A 14,354-nucleotide genomic window follows, 5' to 3' on the forward strand; every position below is an offset into this window, starting at 1 on the left:
TGCCAGTAATGTGATTATTGCTGATTGTGTAAAATAAACGTGAATAACAGACTCAACCTTCTGGTGTTATGACCAAAGATTGGACTGATTTCAGGTGGCTGAATTGAACGTGTTACGCCTCACCAGAAGGCTGACTGTCCACATGTTGACTTGACCCGCTAAAGCACATAAAACACCTTCCCAAAATCCAAACTATGAGAAAAACGAAGAACTACATGATAAAATAAAGATCAACTGATCAACATAATTCCTGACTGAGAAGCAACAGGTGACAGTCTCCACCAGCGATGGCTGGTTTATTGTTTTTAGGGGGGGGCCACAATTTCTCACAGATGGACTCAGTTGTATAGCTTAGGTTATTAGCTCGATGCTAACACATACAGAAAATGTCACTACCTGGCTAACATAATTAGCATTTTAATGAAAAGACCTAGTTTATTTATTTTTTATTTTTTATTTTTTTGAAGATTATTTTTGGGCATTTTGGGTCTTTATTGGAGAGATAGAACAGTGGATAGAGTCTGAAACCAAGGAGAGAAAGAGAGAGTGGGGAATGACATGTGGGAAAGGAGCCACAGGTCGGATTCGAACCTGGGCCGCCCGCTTGGACGACTACAGCCTCCATACATGGGGCGACAATCTGTGGAGACAAACTCTTTATCTCTCAGTTCAGGGGACATGTCCCTCTGCTGCCTCCTTATGGGTGGTGATGTGTAATGCATTCAGGGATGTATTTCTCCTGCGCTCCTTGAAGCTCCTCCTCTCTCTTGTATGGAAGCAGATGTGCAACTTGTAACGAGGGTCAATGGAGGCCCGGAGCGCTGGAGTCCGGCACCCAAGACAGGCATGAGGCTCTCTCTGCTCTGAAGTTATCAACATTCGAACATATTAACTGGACAAACTTATAACACACTTACTGGATAATTTATTTAAAGGTCTGTAGATATAACTGGGTGGAAAAACATGTTTCTTCACTCAAAAAACAAAACAATTCATTATTGGGGTCATCTGCCCCATTTATTTATTTTTAATCTGTTTTCCCGACTGGCAAAAGTAAAAATGAGGAACTTAGAGTAATTATAAATACTTTAACTCTCAGGTACTTTACTTGCTTATTTAGTCTTGTCTAGGCACACATGACCTGCTTTACTTAGTGTGCAGAGGTAGATATTTTCGAGAAGTGGTAAAGTCGAACTTGGATCACTTTATGCGTCATGAACTTTGTCATCTTTAACACCTCAACTCATGCAGAAAAACTGATGTGCAGAAAATATATAAATAACCTCCATTCATCCATTATCCATGTGGGGTCATGTGGGGCTGGAGGTGACCCCAGCTGTCATCGGGCGAGAGGCGGGGTTACACCCTGGACTGGTCACCAGCCAATCACAGAGCTGACATATAGAGACAGACAACCAGACACACTCACATTCACACCTACAGACAATTTAAAGTCAGCAGGTAACCTAACGAGCATGTCTTTGGACTGTGGGAGGAAGCCGGAGTACCCGGAGAGAACCCACACATGCACGGGGAGAACATGCAGACTCCACACAGAGAGTCAGACGGGGATTCAAACCAGGGTGTTAACCACTAAACCACCGTGCAGCCACAAACTAAACCTCTGAGGATTAATTTGACCTTTGTGGAAGATTTAAACATTTCTGACTTTGGGGACCTCTAGTGGCAGGATCATGAAATACATGGAGTTCAAGAGTCATTCAAGAAATCACAGCATAAAGTGTGTATGACAAAAATGTTTTATTCACAAAAATAAGTTCACATTTGAAACAGAAACAGCACGAGTTCTTTTACAGTTTCAGACCTGTATAAAAAATAAAGGAATAAATAAATGACACTGAATATATTCTTCCATTGTCTGGTTACTGATTGCATAAAGAAACTGAGAGGACAATTCTGCAGAAATATCGTCAAACAACGTTAATTCTCTCATTAAAAATAAATGCATTGAAAAACTACTTCATGCAAAAACTCTCCAGGGGATACTTCAATATATTCTTTAAAATGTTTAGATATAGATTTCCCATATAATGTTCAGAACACGTTTCAAAATAAAAGCCTATTTGAATTTACCAAACAAAAAAACAAAAATTATTTCTCACAGTTTTGTTAATGACCAGAGTGTTTTCTTAGTTATTCTTACAACAGCCACCTCTAAACTAAAAGAAACACACAATAATTAATGTTAATTAAGTCAAAAGAGAGTCCTCTGTCGTGTAATGAGAACTTCAACACGTCCTCTGTGAGTGATGGGTTTTTGTTACATCGAGGTGTTAGCTTCTCCACAGACAAACAGCAGGACTGAGACCATCGCAGCTGCTGTCAAAATCACAGCAGAGCCGCAGTCGTGCTAAAGAGCCCCGAGCTCCAGCTCAAAGTCACCTGAAGCTCAGCAGCAGAGGGACAAAAGAAGAAAAGCAGCAGACCCCCTCTGTCAGCTTTAAACAAAGACCTGTGGACTCTGATCCCACTCAGCCGAACACATCATGTTAACTTCCCACAGTTCTGGATGACCCAACTCGATGCGTTCACATCCAACTTCAGCATCTGCATGACCCACTCGTCCTGCTGTGCTCCCTCGATGAACTCGGACAGACTGATCTGACCTGAAGAGGAGAAAAGAGAACACAAAGTTCATGACATCATAACAAAATGTCAAAGAATTAAAGCAAAAAGGTGTAAATGTTTAGATACTCACAGATACTCTACCACAAACTTTACTGTGTATGTAAGAGGTCAAATTTTAGCTTAGGAGTGAACGTCCTACATAAGGTCCTCAGCCACCAGGGGGCACAATAACCCACATATCCATCCATACATCCATCCATTACCTATAACGCTTTTCCCGTTCTGGGTCGCAGGGGGCTGGAGCCAATCCCAGCTGTCATTGGGTGAGAGGCTGGGTTAAACCAGCCAATCACAGAGCTGACATATAGAGACAGATAACCAGCCAAACTCACATTCACACCTACGGACACTTTATAATAATAATGTATCCTTTATTAATTCCACGAGGGGAAATTCAGTTTTACACTCTGTCTAATGAACATGCTACACAAACACAGGCCGAAATACACACACATGCACAAACAGGATCCTATGGACATGCAGTAATGGAGAGGTCTCAGAGCGAGGGGGGGCTGCCCACAGCAAGCGCTCAAGCAGTTTTGGGGTTTGGTGCCTTGCTCCAGGGCACCTCGGCAGTGCTCAGGAAGTGGACTGGCACCTCTCCAGCTACCAGACCAATTTCCAGACTTGGTCCGTGCCGGGACTTGAATCTGCAACCCTCCGATTCCCAACCTAAGTCCCTATACAGACTGAGCTACTGCCGCACCAGAGTCACCAGTTAACCTAACGACCATGTCTTTGGACTGTGGGAGGAAGCCGGATATCCCAGGAGAGAACCTAAACACCTCACGGGGAGAACATAGGTACCAAGAGCAGGCCTTCATTCTGGGAGTGTAATGTTCTCGAAGGGTAATACGGCACTATTAGCTCTTTAAGATAAGATGGTGTCTGACCATTAAGAGCTTTGTAAGTGAGAAGAAGGATTTTAAATTCTATTCTAGGAGCCCCCCCCCTTGTTGTCTCTTGAAGCCTAATTCTGGTATTGGGATTAAACAAGGGCAGCAGTTACATGTTGTTGGGGCAAACTAGCAGGTGCAAAAAACATCCAGTAGAATGTTTTGTTGGGGGAAATTGTGCCTGATCAAAGTTACATCCACTAAAAGTTGTTGTTTTTGTCAGATTGTTATTCTGAGCGTCTGACAACATTACAGAAAACAACCATACAGAGAGAGAACATTTTTAATCCTTAATCCTCCTGGCAAACAGCTACAACACATCAGCCACGCCCCTAATTATTCAAAATGCATAACTCTGTGCTTGACAAAATCGAGTGAAGACAAAACCTCACTCACCGTCTTTATTCTGGTCGACCTGATCGAAGATGCGGTCACAGATCTCAGACGGCGACATGTTGACGTCATTACTCAGGAGATTGAGTTTGCTGATAATCTGTGTGAGATAAAAGAAAAGATGTCTGTCATCAAATGCTATAACAAAAATGTAGACTTAAAAATCTACATGTCTAGAAGTTTTTGATTGGGGACGTGTTTCTGGTTTTGGGCGCTAAACTCCAGCGCTCTGAACCTCTACTGAATCCTGTTCTACGTTTTATGTTTTCTCCTCTTCCACAAGCGAGAGAGGAGCATCGAGGATGATTTTTATTCCCCCGGTTAGGTCCACAACCTTCCCCGGTGTTATGGTCTTAGTGAGTGACATGCCTCCTGTACGCAAGATGATTTTTCAGAGATATTTATGGTCTTTGTCTTGACTCGGTCTCGGAGCACTCTGGTCTTGCGTATGTCTCATTCTCGGTCATAAAACTCACTTATAAAACCTTAAAAACCTTATTTTCTATAACCGCCTTTCAGATAATCTCTTGTGCTGATGTTTCATTTTGCGCTTGTTTTGACTTTAATTTGGTCTATAATGTGCAAACTTTATATATCAATACAGTTCATTATAATCCCTGTTAAAAGGACTACATAATCCTGCCCTTAGATAACTGTGAGAAATGTTACCTAAATCGCCCTGAGCCAGATCAGACCAGGTGGGCAGCGGGCTAATTTTACATCTGTGCATGTAGAAGCTTACTGTGAAGTGAAGTGTTTATTTTAAGAAAAGCCCCCACACAGAGCATCCACTCCTCACTAATGCTCCGAGAGGGAACATGAGCTCTGAGCCTTGGGACTGGGTCACTGATATAATCTGTTTGGAGAGGATTTCTGGGTTACGAAACTATTATTGACACGCTGAGATAAATATATCCCGCTCCTGATTGATCATTTACAATTCACATTTTTACATTCAAAGCACTTTTCAGAACAAACAGCTGATATCTGTAAAGGCGTTTCTCACCCTAATGATGCTTTTCACCTCCTTCCTGTCCAGCCTGCCGTTGCCGTCCTTGTCGTACATCTTAAACGACCATTTCAGTCGATCCTCAAGATTCCCCCGTAAAATCAAGTGAAGAGCGGCGACATACTCGATGAAATCAAGAGCGTTGTCCTGAGAATAAATGACACAGAGTTGCTATTTGTAAAATTCCATTAGGAGAACTTCTTTAAGGGGAGACTGGGGACGGTTACAACACTTAGCATGTTGTTCCTCTCTCGGTTACTCAAACTGGATCAAAGACACTGAAACATATTGAAGTCAAATCTGCCTAAAAATGATCCCTCCCTTGTTTAGACAATCTCATAGAAGCGTGTATTTATTTTGGATTGTTTTCTGACTTTTTAAATTTTTTTAGGATTTATTTTTGGTCTTTTTGGGCCTTTATTTGAGAGATAGGACAGTGGATAGAGTTGGAAATCAGGGAGGGAGAGAGAGTAGGGAAAGGAGCCACAGGTCGGATTTGAACCTGGGCCACTCGCTTGGAAGACTACAGCTTCCATACATGGGGCGCTCACTAACCACTGCACCACCAGCGCCCCGGGTTGATTCCTATCTTGATGCGACTTGTTGAATTCTCAAATTGCCTTATTTGTCGGCTATAATTTGTTTTGTATTTTACCAGGAAAATTGAGTTACATGATCTCTTTTTAAAGAGATTCCTGGCCGAGACAGCAGCATCAATGTTTCACACATGAGAACAAAAGAGGGACGATGAACAGAAATGACATCAATCAGAAGTATACAGTCGTCAAATGATCCTCCAGCCTGCCTTTAATATCCTCCAAAGGTGACTAAATGTTCTCGTTTAAGGAGACTCGGCAGCTCAGAACATGATTGAGGAAAAACACTAAAAGCTCTTTTAGTTGCCGACAGCTTCAGGAATCAGCAGAGAACATAAAAAGGAAGGCAGATCATGTAGTTTGGCCTCACATTAACTTGAATCTGAATCTTTAAACTTTTTTGGAGGGCAAAAGTTCCATTTTGCAACTGACGTCCGCCCTGGGGTCGGGTGCAACACTGATCTACGAGGATTGCAGGATACAGAAAAAAAAGACTTTTCACAATTCATCTCTTTCATTCCTCAATAAGCGTTGGTACTTTTTAATACTATAGATTGTCAAAATAAAGGAGATCGTGTCGTGGTATTGAAAAATATCGAAGTTTAAAACATTCTGATAACTAAATTTGGCGGTCGTGTCTCTGGCATGTTTCTGATTGGAGGAATAAGACTTGTTGCAGCCGTCCCCGGTCTCCCCTCCTACCTGATTGGTATCGAAGGAGCGGAATATGGTCTCCATGTAGAGCGACTCCTCTGCAGAGCTGCTCGGCACCTTGAAGATCCTCTTGAACTCGTGCAGGTGCAGGGCTCCGCTGGGACACTCCTTCATGAAGAGGATGCACAGCTCCTGAATCTGAGCCAAATCCATCTCCTCGTTGTGGCTCTCCTCTTGTCCCATGGCGGGTTTGAGTTCGTCAATACAAAAGAGAAAAAGAGAAAAAGAAATCCTGATGTGATGTTTTTGCTCCACTTTTCTGACCGTGTGTGGGTCACCAAGGCGTCTGCTCTCACACTCCAATTGAACTAATGAGTTTTGCAGTGCAGCTCAGCCTCTCTGTCAAAGCAGAGGGATGGCAGGCTATTGATAGGTCAATCTGATTAGCTCGTTAATCACTTGATCTTTAGCCGACAAGCCGAGTGAGGCCAAAGGCGACTCTGAAAACTTGGCAACACTGTCGTTACTAAAGGCCAATTACTGGGCCAACCGTGTATCAAGTTAATCACAGAATCAGTACTCAATTAAAGCAGCTGGCTCTACATTTCATCACACTCTGACACTGTTTGAATTTCAGTCTCTCATTCAGCTATTCTTCTGTGGAGCATGGAAACTATCTGAAGACAGAAGAAGATTATCCAAAGACTCCAAACAACCACAGAAGAAATATTCTTCCTTTTATTTTATCTTGGTACCTATTTACACATGTATACGTTCCTACTTTTCCCAAATCAACATGCCATATTTTACTTATACTAATATGCTAATGAGGTGCTAATATGATAATGAGATGCTTGTCAAAGGCAGGGATTGGTCCAGGGTGTGTGTGTGTGTGTGTGTGTGTGTGTGTGTGTGTGCTATTTGTATCTCACAGGTGAATAGAATCCAATAGAGCAAACGTTTCTCTATTAAAGCTTTAAATTATTTGTTGCTGTTTCAGGCTGCGGGCGACATCATGAGATTCATGAGAACTGTAACTCAATCTATTTATATATTTTATAGAGACAGCAGTGATATGGCTTACAATCATGTGTGGAGTAGTGATACTGGATAGATGTGAACAGCTGATGAATACAGGACAAGATGTGCGCTTGCTTGGAGGACTGCATGAGACATAGTGTGATATACATAAGAAAGCTTCGAACCACTATCTGGCGCCAGTGCACTTACTTGCATTGCATCAGTTGTTGAGAACTGACTCACTGAAAGAGGCAGACTCTAGTGGACACTGGAGGAACTGCTGCTGTAAAGTTGGACATTTTAACATGGGGCTCTATGGGGACTGACTCACTGAAAGAGACAGACTCTAGTGGACACTGGAGGAACTGCTGCTGTAAAGTTGGACATTTTAACATGGGGCTCTATGGGGACTGACTCACTATTGGAAACATCCTCTTGTGGACAGTGGAGGAACTGAATTTTTTGTGTGTAGTTCCTCATTGTCTTTATTTTTTTTTTACTTTGAATGAAGAGATGAGCTGCGGTCAGAAAAGAGAGCAGGTCGTATATCTTCGTTACATACGGGAGGTTTTCAAACGTTTACTCCAACAATGACAATGTTCATACACACCTTTCAAAGAGCAGGAATAACTTCATGGTGAATAGTGACTTAGTATCTTATGTTATTGAGCAAATCAGACAGAAACACCGAACATGATTATAATAATGATTCCTCTTTTTTTTATTACAGACATGAACATGAAACATGAAAAAGTGAACATTTGGAAAATGCAATGGTGAAATCATTCTTCATAACCTCAACATCACTGTCTTTTATTTTCTTGTTACCTGACATTCACTGATGTGTCTGTGACAATCAGAAGTCAGAATGAGAAGTGGTCCAGGCACTGCATCTTTCTGACTGATGTAGAAAACAAGATCAAAATCCTGAAATCATCGGGGGGAAAAAAAGAAGAATGTGCTGAAGAAAATAAATGTCAAACAAACCAGCGCATATTTCAATACTGGCATTATTGTATCATCTCTGTGACAGTTAGAGTGATAGATCGAGGTAGAGTTTTTGGTTTCACATTTGTTTTTATAGCAAAAATAAAATAAATAAGAAAATAGATGTATGGATGTTGATTTCTGTTCTGTTTTTTTAGCCCTGATTCTGCTCAGATCTGTCCCAATTAATTAGAAATCCCTCCTTTCAAACATTCTCCTTAAACACTGTGAAATAATGTGTGCAGGGTCAGGGATCAGGGCGTGACTTAACAGATCTACACGATGCCAAACTGAGCCAGGTTGCTCAGCTCCATGTCCCCAAACGCCTCCCAGGGACAGACCACTGCAGAGTCTGCAAGAGAGAGACAAAATTCAGTGGAAACAGTGGAATTCTGCAAAGAAATGATATTAAGATTAGTGTGGGCAACTGAAACATTATATTTATATTATATTACCTAATATATTTATAGTAAGCCTTGTGATTTAAAGGTCACATATTATTCAGAATCCACTTCACCATGTTTCTCTAACACTAATGTGTGTCTCTAGTCTGTTTTCAAACCCTCCAATGATGAGAAATGTCCATCCTCTCCATCTTTCACCTGCTCCACTTTTCAGAAAATGTGTGCTCAAACAGGCTGTTTGGAGATTTTCCCTTCATGACATCACAAAGGGCAGTAGCCCCTCCCCCAGGTGGGTGACACTCCCACAGCTAGGTGTTTGTTCTGCCCTCTGAGTCTGCCTTCTCACCGTAAACAATAAGACATGGAGCGAGAAAGCCCAAGCCCTTCCAGAGAGGGGACGGGGTCAGACACAGCTCATTTACATTTAAAGGTACAGACACAGAAACAGCCTGTTCTGAGCAGAGCTGAAATAGAGGGGTTTATAGGCATGATCAAATACAGGATCAGAGTGGATTTAGAACAAGAAACTTCACAGACATGTTTTGAGGAGCTCTGAGACTTATTTAAACTGGTTCAAGAGGAGGAGAATAGGTGACCTTTAAAGAAAAGTAATCAGCTGTCACATGGGAGCCTACTCCTCTCGGTCACTGCAACAAGCCCACGCATCACAAATCCAGACTAAATATAAATCTCACACTCACCTCCGAGACCCTCCATCCCTGGAACGTCATCAAACCTTCAAACAAAACAGAGAAAATGTAAGATTTAGAAGAGAGCAGGATGATGTATCGTGATAAAGGGCATGCTTACACACTGATTCCATACCACCAAATGATTTCCATGGTCATAGGATGTTAATCATTATCTTGTGTTGCTTCAAAGTCGATGTGATTAGTGCAGACAGAAAGGGTAAAATAATGCTCTTCGTTCATGTGTGTGCACAAACTTCAGGCCACCCCTGCACAAGTCAGTACCCCAGTTGGGCCACCCCAGTCCAAAAAAGTCTGGACACTCCCTTGTTTGTGATAGAAGCTCAAGTTTTTCTGGCCTCTAGATGTGAGACTCGTGAGAAAGAGGTTTTAATCTCTGACTTTGGAGTCTGAGGAGGTTTAAATCTTTTCGTCTTTGTGGATGTGTATGATGGGAAATGATGTAGAGTATGAAATAAGCCGCCTCACCCCTTCTGTCCTAAAAATAAACTTACTGTAATAAACTTACATAATGTCATAACTGTGACAACAAACAGCTCTGCACTCACCTGACAACAAGCTTACACTTCAGCCTCAAAATACACACACCTTTAAGACAGTCGCTATGAGTGACAGGATTACATAGAGAGCTAATGACTAACAGAGACGCTATCACCTGAGCATGGGGGCTGTTGCATGGTGTAGTGTGTTCTCCATTGACTGATGAAGCCTGAGTGATGTCACCCGTCTGTTCCTGCAGGGGGCGCTGGAGTCCCATCGATGGCGGTCTCCATGCTGGAAATGCTGTCTCAGCTTAACTTTCAGTCAACCTATCGACAGACTGAGAGCTGGAGCTGAGGCGGGTTTTAAACCTCCTGACAAACCATTACACCGCGCCCGCCTCACACTTTAGTCAAATGAACTGGACTGTAGGGGTGAAGTGTGTTTAGGCAAGGTACGGATTGCCTAGTGCGCCCTAAGATTCATTATTTTTTATTTGTTGTTAATTATCTTTAGAAGTTTTGCTTTTTATATATTTTGTGAAAGCCCCATAACGGTCCTATGATTAAGAAAGCAACATACTGTACAGGTGATGCGTTTAGGGTTACACTGCAGTTTATCCTTAAAGGGAACATATTATGAAAAATCCAGTTTTTGAAAATATATTTGGGTAACCTGAGTGTCTACTGAGCCACAAAATGTGAAATAAACCCATCCAGTCCTTTTCTTTGTTTGTGGTCTGCATAAGTCTTACAACACAGAGAAAAATGCTCCGTTTCAAATTTGCTCTCCTTGTGACATCACAGTGGGATTCTGGTTAAAAAATCGCCTCCCCTCCCCTGGTATCTCCACCCATGGACTCTACCCCCAGAACAAACGTTTTGTGCCGGTCAACCGTTTTTATTTTACAGAGGAGTGATGTCTACGGGGAAAACTCAGTGGGGCCGCTTCAGACGCTGGAGAGCAGGACCTTAAATTAACATCCGCCAATTGGGGGTAAAAATGAACTTTAAAGAAAAACTTTTCAGAAGAGCAGAAAATGAAAGCTGCTGCAGACACAGGGGACCATGAAGAAGAAAATTATGGCTTTGAAAGGCAGGGTTGGTCATTTTCTCCAGATCCACTTTTTAAGATTTTGGTTGAAGTTGTCTTTAGGTCCTGACAGACATTAATAACTCATGTTCTCTGAAAAAGGAACAACGAAAATCCATCATCTGTGTGCAGACGTAGCACTGAGGGAATGCTACTTTCAAAATCATGCTAGTTTTAGAAAATTACCAAACCTGCCTTTGATTCTAAAAGTCTGGCTGGTAGAAAATCTGGTTGTCTGGTAACTTTAAAATGTACTTTTTTGATCACCAGCCGACATGGCTAGTAGATTTTTAAAGTCCTGCCGATGGGTGACGTCACAGAGTGAACGTCCATGTAGCTACAGGAATCAGGGGTGAAAGTGCATCAACTGTGAGTGTTTTACTTTGCAGGTTTAATATCACAGAGACGATAACGATGATTAGAATGAAGAGACAGAACAGAATAATTTAACTAAAATGAATTTTATTATCATTACAGATTTACCCACACAATTCACAACTCTACATGATGTGATTATAGAGATAGATAGATAGATAGACAGATAGATAGATAGACAGATAGATAGATAGATAGATAGATAGATAGATAGATAGACAGAGAGATAGATAGATAGATAGATAGATAGATAGATAGATAGATAGATAGACAGAGAGATCGATAGATAGATAGATAGATAGATAGATAGATAATTCAACATTAAATATTTACAAACACTTATGTGATTTGGCTGTGATTGGACGATCTATCCACTCTAACCAGATGTTTTGTTGAATCTCTGTTGTTAGCCGGTCGTCCCTTTAGTGAAACCCGAGCAGCGCTACAGTGAGTTACACTTTTAAACACGTGCTGGACTACACTGGACGAGGAGACCGCAACAGAGACATCCTGAGATCTCACTTAAAGATGTAACCAAAGATGGGATACGAGGCTCAGAGATGCCAAAACTTCCAGACAGTGACGTGGACCGGACCAGGAAAAAGAGTCATTCTTTGGGGGCTGCTGTCCAAGAGCTTCTTCCTCGGTTCGTACGTAGCTGGGAAATGAAACCCTCATCTCCATCTCCACACTGCTGAACTCACGAGGAGAGCAAAACAGGAGAGAAAAAAAAAAGCAGTTGGATTGCAGCCACCAGGAATGAATTCTCCATTCGGCATGAGGTCTAGACGATGCCAAACTGGGCCAGGTCACTCAGCTCCATGTCGCCAAACGCCTCCCAGGGGCAGATAACCTCGGCGCCTGCAGGAGAGGAAACACAGGTTGATGAAGCTAATCTTTATTGACTGGTTGTTGCTTTTTAATACAGATAATGTGAAGGAAACTGTGTGGTCACAGTCAAATTAGAAATGTCTTTTAAGGACGTTTCTACGGGAAAGCTCAGCTCACATTTGGAGAAACTGAAACCATTCAAACTTCAAATCAAAGAACAGGAGCAGAGTGAAAAGTAACATAGAGAAACTGTCTTAAAAATAAACTCTTAGCTCCTGAAGGAATCTTTTTTTTTTGTGCCATGTTTGATCAGTTACTGCTGTGATTGATAATTACCTCCAAGGCCTTCCATCCCGGGAACATCGTCGAATCTGAGAAAACAAAAGAGACAGAAGTTAGGATGAACGTTTCCTTCACATCTGACAGTAAGTATAAACTCTTAGCAGCGGAGGAGTTACCCCTTCTGTCCGGCTTTGGGGGCCTTGCTCTTGAACTGGCGGACCTCCTTCTGCTTGAACTTTGGAGGAGCGGCCTTGGTGCCTCCGGGAGCTGCTGCTGCTGCGTTCATTTCTATTTAATAAAAAAACGACAAGATTCATACAATTAGTGGAAAAACATTATGATCCACACAGTCATCCTATTTCAGGCTGTAGTGTCAATCCTCTAATCCCTTAAACCTCACTCTTTTACCTAATATCTTTGGCTCCCATAATTAGTTATAATTATATCGAAGCTCAAACTTTAAGCCGTCTGTAAAGTGAGTCGTCAAACTGCCGTACCTGAAGTAAACAGCCCTCTGTAAATGAGTCATATTATCTGTATATTGTAAAACAAGATCAGCTTTATCTGTCCTATGAGGTGAGGAGTTTGTCTCGGGCTCGTCACCCATGTTGCAGCCATAAAAAGACAGTAGTCAGCATCATTCATGTTAGATTTAGGGTTAGGGTTAGATATTGAATATTATCAAATAATGTACCAACGCAGAGACACATTTGAGTCCAGTGCCTTTCTGTTTAAAAGCTTTATAGAACTGGAACTCGCTCATATCCTTGTTGTCAAATAACGACGCTTTGTCATCTCCGAAAGAGCCTTAAGATACCTTTTAGTGGGTTCTACCTCCCTGCAGAACATACCCTGTGTGAAGGACCTCGTCATCCATGAGGGGCGTCCTGTTGGAGAACATTTTTGTTGCCCTACCCATCAGGCCGGTGTCTGTATGACAGATTTTAATTACGTTGTTTTCACATTATGCACTCCTGAAAATATCAGGACCACTACGCGGAAGTAGCAGATGAAGCAGCAGAGTCCTCTATACGTCGCTATAATGAGAATATTTGCCTTTTTTGGGTGGCGGCTGTGGCTCAGTTGGTAGAGCCGTCGCCTCTCAACCGGATGGTTCGAGTGTTCCCCAGCTGAGCAACATGTCCGATGTGTCCTTGGGCAAGACACTTAATCCGGCATTGCTCCCGCTGTTTCGGTGGCGGTGTATGAATGGATTAGTGTCGCTTTTAAGTGTCTGCTAAGTGAAGATTTTGAGGAGTCGGTCGCCCCGGGTTCAAATTTGACGTGGTTACTTTCCCGCATGTCATCCCTCACTCTCTCTCTCTCGCTCTTTCTCTCTCTCTCTCTCTCTCTCTCTCTCTCCTATTTCAGTCTCCATCCACTGTCCTGTCTCTACAATAAAGGCATAAAAAGTCCAAAAATAAATCTTTAATATAATGATTCAAAAGTATCCTAAATATAAAAACATTTCAGAAGCCGTTTGAGTTTCTAAATGTTTGTCCATACTACATTTAAAAACTGATTTCAGACTACACCTTGAGTCTCTGCTGCTGTGTGGATGAAGTCTGTGTGCAGAGTCTCACCTGCGAGGTAGTTCGTTGGGCGTTTGACTCGAGCGAAGAGAAGTTGTCTGGAAGTGTCCGAGCAAAGGAAGATCTGCAAAACAAAGAGGAGATCTCTTTCTTCTTGCAGTCTCTCTGTCCCGTGTGTCTCCTCTCACACACACTCGGGGTTTATATAGCGGCTCTGCTCATACACAAAGCCCTTAATGGAGCTGAGATGGAGTATTTGCAGAGATAATCTCAGGACCATAAAGAACAGCACGTATCTGCGGGACAAGGTGTTCTGTGGACGTGAGGTCCCCTTTTACCCTGCGATGAGTCTGTGTGTTTGTTTACCAGACGTGAAGCATTTTGGGTCATCTGATCAAAGACTGATCGTCACCTTAAGCCGCTTTGAGGACCTTTAAGCTGGTT

General features: G+C 42.2%; 2 protein-coding genes across 2 annotated transcripts; both read right to left on the reverse strand.

Moving 5' to 3' along the window:
• Positions 1–1,742: 1,742 nt before the first annotated feature.
• Positions 1,743–6,573, reverse strand: LOC109996748 (guanylyl cyclase-activating protein 2-like). Its single transcript, XM_020651025.2, has 4 exons — positions 6,246–6,573; positions 4,945–5,094; positions 3,942–4,038; positions 1,743–2,627 (listed from the first exon to the last, which is right to left on the reverse strand). The coding sequence occupies exons 1-4, from the start codon at positions 6,438–6,440 to the stop codon at positions 2,506–2,508; spliced, it is 564 nt and encodes a 187-aa protein (XP_020506681.1). The 5' UTR covers positions 6,441–6,573; the 3' UTR covers positions 1,743–2,505.
• Positions 6,574–11,335: 4,762 nt separating this feature from the next.
• LOC109996756 (retinal cone rhodopsin-sensitive cGMP 3',5'-cyclic phosphodiesterase subunit gamma-like) lies at positions 11,336–14,119 on the reverse strand. The gene is made up of 4 exons (XM_065952570.1): positions 13,962–14,119; positions 12,555–12,666; positions 12,433–12,467; positions 11,336–12,126 (listed from the first exon to the last, which is right to left on the reverse strand). The coding sequence occupies exons 2-4, from the start codon at positions 12,662–12,664 to the stop codon at positions 12,050–12,052; spliced, it is 222 nt and encodes a 73-aa protein (XP_065808642.1). The 5' UTR covers positions 12,665–12,666; positions 13,962–14,119; the 3' UTR covers positions 11,336–12,049.
• Between the last annotated feature and the right edge of the window lie 235 nt (positions 14,120–14,354).

The sequence above is a fragment of the Labrus bergylta genome, chromosome 3 (assembly GCF_963930695.1).
Source record: "Labrus bergylta chromosome 3, fLabBer1.1, whole genome shotgun sequence".
NCBI classification, from domain to species: domain Eukaryota; kingdom Metazoa; phylum Chordata; class Actinopteri; order Labriformes; family Labridae; genus Labrus; species Labrus bergylta.

Excerpts from the sequence above, each read along its gene's own strand:
- LOC109996748 (XM_020651025.2), bottom strand. The coding sequence starts at position 6,440 with ATGGGACAAGAGGAGAGCCACAACGAGGAGATGGATTTGGCTCAGATT. Across the intron at positions 4,039-4,944 it reads AGGTGAAAAGCATCATTAGG|ATTATCAGCAAACTCAATCT; the intron begins GTGAGAAACGCC and ends TATCTCACACAG. Across the intron at positions 2,628-3,941 it reads GGTCGACCAGAATAAAGACG|GTCAGATCAGTCTGTCCGAG; the intron begins GTGAGTGAGGTT and ends TCTCCTCTTCAG.
- LOC109996756 (XM_065952570.1), bottom strand. The coding sequence starts at position 12,664 with ATGAACGCAGCAGCAGCAGCTCCCGGAGGCACCAAGGCCGCTCCTCCA. Across the intron at positions 12,468-12,554 it reads CCCAAAGCCGGACAGAAGGG|ATTCGACGATGTTCCCGGGA; the intron begins GTAACTCCTCCG and ends TTGTTTTCTCAG. Across the intron at positions 12,127-12,432 it reads CGGGATGGAAGGCCTTGGAG|GCGCCGAGGTTATCTGCCCC; the intron begins GTAATTATCAAT and ends CCTCTCCTGCAG.